This window comes from Nipponia nippon, unplaced genomic scaffold, assembly GCF_047370975.1.
Source record: "Nipponia nippon isolate SJK-2023a ecotype South Korea unplaced genomic scaffold, ASM4737097v1 scaffold_22, whole genome shotgun sequence".
Lineage (NCBI taxonomy): Eukaryota > Metazoa > Chordata > Aves > Pelecaniformes > Threskiornithidae > Nipponia > Nipponia nippon.
Window position 1 is genome coordinate 8,595,220 of NW_028262339.1, and position 8,395 is coordinate 8,603,614.

The 8,395-nt window shown below is 41.7% G+C and overlaps 1 protein-coding gene across 1 annotated transcript; it reads left to right on the plus strand.

Annotated features, from left to right (window-relative positions):
• Window positions 1-839: 839 nt before the first annotated feature.
• On the plus strand, window positions 840-3,498 carry LOC148055479 (uncharacterized). Its single transcript, XM_087760278.1, is given in 3 exon segments — window positions 840-1,734; window positions 1,819-1,919; window positions 2,020-3,498. Coding segments are annotated over 3 exon segments (2,475 nt in total).
• The last annotated feature ends 4,897 nt before the right edge of the window (window positions 3,499-8,395 follow it).

Below are 8,395 nucleotides of genomic sequence, written 5' to 3' on the forward strand. Positions count from 1 at the left end.
CATTTACGTAATAAAGGAAAATACCTCGACTCTGTGTGTGAATTGGGCGATGCACACTGGGTAACGGACCCAAGTTTTTGGGACAACGGTTTTGGCACCCCAGATAGGACAGCACTGACAGCCTTGCCCGGTTTGTCTTGCCGTACCCGACGGGAGAAGGGAACTGAATGGATTCCAACACGCACCGACCTGTTGATCGGGGACTCCATCAGCTCCTCTCCTGCAGTCGGGTGGTAAGTGACACAATGGTGCAACGCTATTGAAAAGAGGTATTTTCAAATATTGGGAAAAGGGGGGATGGGTGAAATCTCTTGAGAAGCAGTAAGCTGTTGGCAAGCCCTGTGTAAGGCGTATCAGAGAGGATACGCAGCAGTGGCATCACCCTGCGTAAGGCGCATCAAGAAGGATACACAGCAGGGGCATAAGTGTTAAATTCTTTTCGGTACTGAAACGGGCTCTGTTGCTTCTCAGGAGGCACCCCTTTGTTCTCCTCTAGGATGCATCCTAAGACATTGGAATGAATTTGGTGGGGACCCCATAACAAAAGATAAATTGAAAAGATATTGTAATCAATGGTAGCCACAGTATCATTTGGAACACAGGGAAAAATGACCTGAAAATGGGGCATTGAAATATAATACTATTTTGCAATTAACGTTATTTTGTTGGAGGACAGAAAAGTGGGATGAACTCCCATATGTAGATTTGTTTTTCACCTTAAGAAAAGATTGGGAGACAAGAAAGAAGTGTCGTTTGGTGGATTCTAAATATATTAGAATGGAATTTATTTGGTTAAGAAGAGAAATGGTGATTCTTGCTGTAAAATTGGGAAAAAGGGAATGGAAGACAGTGAGGAAGAGGTCCAGTTGTTGGTTGCACCTTCTAAAGTAAATGAACCTGAAAGTTCGGATGAGGAAAATATTGTTAGTCCAGTAGCTGGGAGAACGAGGGCAAGGAGTCAGGAGCCTAGTATTTTAGCTCCTCTAAGGCAAGCAGTGAGTCCAGAAGGAAGCCCTGTGTATGTACATGTTCTGTTTACTACCTCAGACTTATTAAATTGGAAACAGGCAGTCGGATCTTATCGGAATAACCCTGAGGGGTTGTATAGTATTGTTAAAACTGTAATGATGACTCATAATCCTAATTGGAGAGATATGCAATCTCTTTTAGAATATTTGTTTACCCATGAGGAAAGGAGGACTGTCTTAGAAAAGGCTAGAGAAGGATTGCTTCATCAGCATGGAGGGATACCTGATGCTACTGCATCACTCCCACAAGAGGAACCAGGATGGGACCCTAACACAGAGGAGGGCCTAACAAGAGTACAAGAATACCAGAAATTAATTTTGTATGGGATCCAGAATGGGGCAGAAAAGCCAAAAAATTTGTCCAAATTATACGAAATAAGACAAGGAGATAAAGAGGCCCCGTCCGCCTTTTATGAAAGATTGTGCGAAGTAGCCCGGAGACGGACAGATTTGGATCCAGATAATGCCAGAAATATGAGATTGTTCAACATGATGTTTATTGGTCAATCCGCATCAGATATTAGGAAGAAACTACAGAAGGTGGAGGGTGCAGAGGGCATGACAATTTCACAATTAATGTCAATTGCATATAAAGTTTATAATAATCCGGATGAGGTGGAAGAAAAGCAGAAACAGAAGAAAACAAAACTGCAAGCCTCCTTGATAGCTGCTTTAGCAGAAGGACAAGGGAGAGGCAGAGGAAGAGGTAGAGGAAATTCACCAAGTGGATTTAGGGGCTGAGGAGGCGGCCATGGAAATTTGAGAGGGAATTGGTGCAATACCCCTTTAGGACCTAATCAATGTGCTTATTGTAAGCAGGATGGTCACTGGAAAAACAATTGTCTGCATCAGTCGAGTAGTCAGGAAAAAGGGATGGAGACAGCCACTGAGGTACTGGCAGAAATAGGATTAGATTGGAGGGGACCAGAGGAATCTATTAAAGTTTCCTCAGCTAATCCTCTGGTTCCAGTGAAGCTGGGGTTCAACCCAGTTATGTTGGACTGTACTGCCACAATGATTTAAGAATAGCCCCACGGTATTTGGTAACGTATTGGCAAAAGAATTGGAACAATGGCAAGTTGATAATGAACATGTAACTTTGTTACAGTACATTGATGATTTATTAATTGGTTCAAATGATTACAGCAAGTGCCTTGAAGCTACAATTAGTTTATTGAATTTCTTAGGACTTGCAGGATATTGTGTTTCCAAGAAAAAGGCACAAATAGTAAAAGACAGAGTTCGATATCTGGGATTTGACATAATGCAGGGACAGAGGGAGTTAAGTGCAGAACAAAAAGAAGCGATTTGCAGAATTGCGGTACCCACTTCAAAGAAACAATTAAGAGGGTTCTTGGGTATGGCCAGATGGTGTCGGCTATGGATCCCTAATTTTGGGCTGATTGCTAAACCATTATATGCTGCTATTAAAGGGCCAGAAGGGCTGTTGGAATGGACTGCCGAATGCCAAAAAGGGTTTGATGAAATCAAGAAAAGACTAATGGAGGCTCCTGCATTAGGACTTCCTAATTTGGAGAAACCCTTTCAGCTATATGTACATGAGAGACAGCCAGTAGCCCTAGGAGTCCTAATCCAAGTGTTGGGAAGTTGGAAGAGACCTGTGGGGTATTTTTCTAAACAGTTGGATGAGGTCAGTAAAGGATGGCCTGCTTGCCTGAGAGCTGTTGCTGCAGCAGTGATTTTGATTGAAGAGGCCAGGAAACTGACTTTGGGACAACATATAACTGTATTTGTACCCCATGCTGTGATCTCTCTCCTAGAGAATAAAGGACACCATTGGATTTCTCCTAGCAGATTGGGTAAATACCAGGCTGTCTTGCTGGAGCAGGACGATGTTACCCTTTCAATATCTGCTACCTTAAATCCTGCGACTTTACTGCCTATTTCAGAACAAAACGAATTACAGCATGATTGCTTGACAACAATTGAACAAGTTTATTCTAGCAGACCGGATTTGCAAGATACTCCTCTTTCAGATTTTGACTTAGAATTATATACAGGTGGGAGCAGTTATATGTCTGCAGGAAAGCGATGTGCTGGATATGCAATAGTAACCAGAGACCATATTTTGGAAGCTGAATCTTTACCTCATAATACTTCAGCCCAGAAAGCTGAACTGATTGCTCTGATTCGAGCTTTAGAAATTAGTTCTGGAAAGAAAGTTAATATATATACGGACTCAAAATATGCCTTTGGAGTAGTCCATGCACATGGGGCGATCTGGAAAGAAAGGGGCCTCCTAAATTCACAAGGAACCCCTGTTAAATATGGCGCTGAAATTATGAAATTTTTACGAGCTGTTTTACAGCCAGAAAAAGTTGCAATAATCCATTGTAAAGCACACCAGAAGGGAAACAATGAAGTAACCAGAGGAAATTGGAGAGCAGATGCAGCCGCCAAAGAGGCGGCCCAAAAAAACCCTAAAGATAGAAGGAGCTCTAATTCCTGAACGTTGCCTAAGCCTGACCCCTCCACGATACACAGAAAGAGAAGATCAACTAGCTGAACAACTAGACTGTACCAAAATCGAACAAGGATGGTGGATGACACCTTTAAAGCAACTCTTAATTCCTGAGCAAACAATGGAATTTGTACTGAAGAAATTATACCAGGAAACACACATGAGCTCTGATGCATTGGTTCTCATTGCAAAGAAATATGTCATAGGACCAAAAATGCAGAGCCTTGCAGATATAGTGGTAAAGAAATGCCCAGTATGCTGTGCCAATAACCCAAAAATTGAAAAGAGCATACCAGGAGGAAATGTAAAACAAGGAATAGCGCCCGGAGAGTATTGGCAAATAGATTTCTCAGAGTTACCTAGAAGTAATCAATATAAATATCTGCTGGGTTTAGTAGATACTTTCTCTGGTTGGCCTGAAGCTTTCCCCTGTCGTACCAATAAAGCCAGAGAGGTGGTTAAGGTAATGCTAAAAGAAATTATTCTGAGATTTGGTATTCCAGAGGGAATATCTTTGGATAATGGACCCCATTTCATAGCGGAAGTAGTGCAGGGAGTATCTAAATTTCCAAAGATAAAATGGGATCTCCATACTCCATGGAGGCCTCAGTCCAGTGGGAAAGTAGAATGAATGAATCAGACTCTCAAAAGACAAATTTCAAAATTATGTCAAGAAGCCCATCTTAAATGGGTAGAGGCCCTGCCTCTAGTCCTACTGAGGATCAGGATAACCCCAAGAATTAAAGAAAAAGTAAGTCCCTTTGAGATACTGTATGGAAAACCATATCCTGTTAATACCATTACGATAAGGGGGGATCAGATGCATATTAAAGGACAAGAGACAATCAAAGAGTACTTAATCTCTCTGTCGCAGGTTTTATCTTCTTTACATAGATACTTGAACCAGAGGACACCGCTACCATTGGATACCCCTGTTCATTCCTTTCAACCGGGAGACTTAGTCTACATACGGGCTTGGAAGGACAAACCATTAAAGGAAAAGTGGAAAGGACCATATACTGTGTTGTTAAGAACTTACACCACAGTAAAGGTAGAAGGAGTGGACTCTTGGATTCATTATACGAGAGTGAAGAGGGCTCCACTTCCTGAGCAGAAACAGTGGATTTTGGAGCCAACAGGGGAATTGAGGTTGAAGATTTCCAGGAAAAATTGATGGTCATCAGGAATTGTTATGTTGAATGAGAAAGCATTTAGAGAATACTGTTTATAGTAGTGTGAACTTGAACATGGAGAGATTACAGATAGCACTAGTAGTATTGATTTACCAATGCATGATTACTTGTGAAAGCAATTTGGTTTTGCAACTAGTCCAATCTTTCGGGAGAATCCATAACGTTAGTCAAATTACTGCATGTTTACCATTGCCAAAATCTGCTGCTTCCCCCTCTAGATTGGGGAATTCTGACTATTGACCTAAATTGAACTTTTGATACCACGTTACAATTTACAGTGTGTTTTAAATTTACAGAGCATGCTCAGTGGGTAGGGGGTCTTTGCTTGGGCTGAGGGCTTTATTGCTGGAGGTGTGGTTTTTACTATGTTAATTAGGATAGTTCACTCATGGTTCAAGTGATTCTCACTTGGCTTTATCAGTGGCCTTGTTTTCTCATGCTTATCTTGGTATTTCCTTGCTAGACTGTTTTGTGGTGTCCTCCTGTTTCTTCTCTCAGGCCAGGTCTTGTTAACTGTTTAGGGAGGTTGATTAACGTCCTCTGCCTTAACATCCTTTGCCTTATTTCTCGCATATCTCCAACAAGAGGTCTGGACTAGGTAATTCACGAGGCGCTTATCTATATAGCTATTTATTCAGCTTCTCAAAAACATTCTGAAGCCTATGCTTTACATTTCAGTAGCTACACTGCTACCACTATCATTATAACAAGTAGGATAAAACCACAGTCAGTTCAGTGACTGGAGATAATGCAAGACATCTGTCTGCACCCAGGGCACAGGAAAAAATACACTAGCAGTTTGCTGTGGTTCATTTTTTTAAAACTCCTTATTCAATAGCTAAGCTTTTGTCATAAAAAAATAAAATAAAATGAAATGGTTTTCACTAAAGAATGGTATAATAGATGGGAGATCTTCAGGCAGGTTTCCTCATTAGAAAACTGGTTTCTAGTTATCTTGACAGTAACTTTCATAGATAAGTATCTGGAAAGGACTGCTGGTGCTAGGAAAATTGAAATAAAAGAACCTAAAATGCAAGGGTATGAGGTCAGGTATGTGCTTGCTTGGGTTAAATGGCTGATCTAGAATGACTATAGCTTTCTGCATTAAGTGCACATTTGTTTGAAAAATGCCTGGTTACATTCATATATAAAGCACTTATCTATACTCATGAATATATATCTTAAAGTTGCTTTTAAGGTATAAAGAACCTTTCTTCCCACTGCCATTTTAGGATTTAATTCCACTTTAAACAAAGCAAACTCTGGATTTACTCCTGAGTAAATGAACACAGGAACTGGCTGATAACTTGCAAATTATCTATAATGAAACCTATTTTGACCCAAAATAACATTTCTAAAAATTCACATTTGCATCTATTTAATGTCATAAAACATTTTAAAATATTGTATTCTTTGTTGTGGAAATTGACCCAATTTACTGAATGCTAAATTCAGCTTCTCATTGACCTCCATTAAAATAATAGTGGACATTTCAAAAGAGCATCTTATTATCTGTGGATACTATTTCACAAATGTTGCCATCTATATATCTAATAAGTAGGTATTTCATTACAAATACAGTATCACTCAGCAACTTCCAAAAAGTCCAAAAAGGACTGTCGTGGTTTAACCCCAGCCAGCAACTAAGCACCACGCAGCTGCTCATTCACTCCCCCACAGTGGGACGGGGGAGAGAATCGGAAGAGTAAAAGTGAGAAAACTCGTGGGTTGAGATAAAGACAGTTTAATGGGTAAAGCAAAAGCCGCGCACGCAAGCAAAGCAAGGAATTCATTCACTACTTCCCATAGGCAAGCAGGTGTTCAGCCATCCTCAGGAAAGCAGGGCTCCATCATGCGTAACAGTTACTTGGGAAGACAAATGCCATCATGCCGAACGTCTCCCCCTTCCTTCTTCTTCCCCCAGCTTATATACTGAGCATGACATCATATGGTATGGAATAACCCTTTGGCCAGTCTGGGTCAGCTGTCCTGGCTGTGCTACCTCCCAGCTTCTTGTGCACCTGGCAGAGAATGGGAAGCTGAAAAGTCCTTGACTAGTGTAAACTCTGCTCAGCAAGAACCAAAACATCAGTGTGTTATCAACATTATTCTCATCCTAAATCCAAAACACAGCACTATACCAGCTACTAAGAAGAAAATTAACTATCCCAGCTGAAACCAGGACATATGTCCAATAAGTTTCCATAGAAACCAAACTCCTGCTGCTGTCACCAGTTGCACAAACAATTGTTGACCTGCAGGATCCATCCAGTCCTCCTCAGGCCACCACCTGGGAACCAATGCCCTTGACCATTGCCCCCAGCGCCATGTAGTCATGTTCCATGCTTTTCATGTGTCCCCTGGCAGTATCATTGGTGCCTACTTGGAAGAGCAGTAGGGGGCAATAGTCCAGGGGGCAATAGTCCAAGGGCCAGACAAGCCTCAGCAGTGTCTCCACAACATCCCTAATGCCAGCCCACAGCAAGCAGCAAACCTCCCTAGATGACAGATGTTTTTCACCAGGAGGTGCTGGTCCGTTATGATCCCAGTAAGAAAGACACTCAGACTCTGTAAGGTATCATTCACAATGTTATTTAGTAGAGCTAACTTTATAAGGAGAGAATAGTACAGATAATCTTACACCCCTTTAGATGGTGGGAACTCTGAGTGGTGTGGCATCGAATGGACCTCCGATCACATGCCATGCAGACCCCGCCCATAGAAGAAAATCTCCCATCTTGGTCATTTGAGCTATTATAGGATTTTCTTACAAGGAAACAACTCTATTCATCATTCCTACTATCAAACACAAAGGATGTTTGCCTGAGAACTTCTTGCTGCATTTTTAGATAAAGGCAAGGACATGCAAGTGATGTAATCACCAAGTGGGAGGTGCCCGCAGGCTCCTCTGTTACAATGAGCTGGCTAAGTTTATCCTGTGGCCAAAGGATTTATGCAACACAACACAGGCCTGAAGGCCAAGCTGTATGAGCAGTATAGGGCAGCACAGTACAGGCCTAGGCCAACTCAGGTTAACTGTTATGTGGACCACTAACTCCTCGATGTACAATAGTCTTCTAGTCAGGACTATTATATTCCACCCCTTGATCCACATACCATTTTACCTTTCTCAGAGATATTATAAGTTACAGATTATAATAGTAAGCTCTTTGGCTACAGTGTGATGTAGTAGACAGGAAGGAGCTTCAGTGCAGCTGGAGGGCAAGGGCATCAGACATGTCATGTCATGTCATGTCATGAGATAAAACTAAGGCATTATTTTATGTACATCATACATTGAAGCACATAATGAGGGGTGTCTGCCTGCTCCTCTAGGATTAGATATCTGGCTCCTGGCCCCTTTGCCAGGAGCTCTGCAAGGATGACTTTTCCTCAAGAAGTCCAGTACATGCACTTGCCTTCAACTCACAGTGAGTCATTAGGCTCTGTCAGCATCCTGGATTGTACCTTATAGTGCTGATGACCTAACAGAAGCTGGTAGGAAGCCTTGGAAGTGTGCTTTACTATTCAATTTCATTGTGGCTTGTTGTAGCTCTGTTGGCCAGTTATGAAGAGTGTGAGAAGGGAGCAGTACATGTAACTTCCTTCAGTAAGGCATTGCTCCACTCAACTAGGCCAGCTCCCCTGGAATGATAAGCTATTTGGTGTATCCAGTATATTCCATGCTCAGC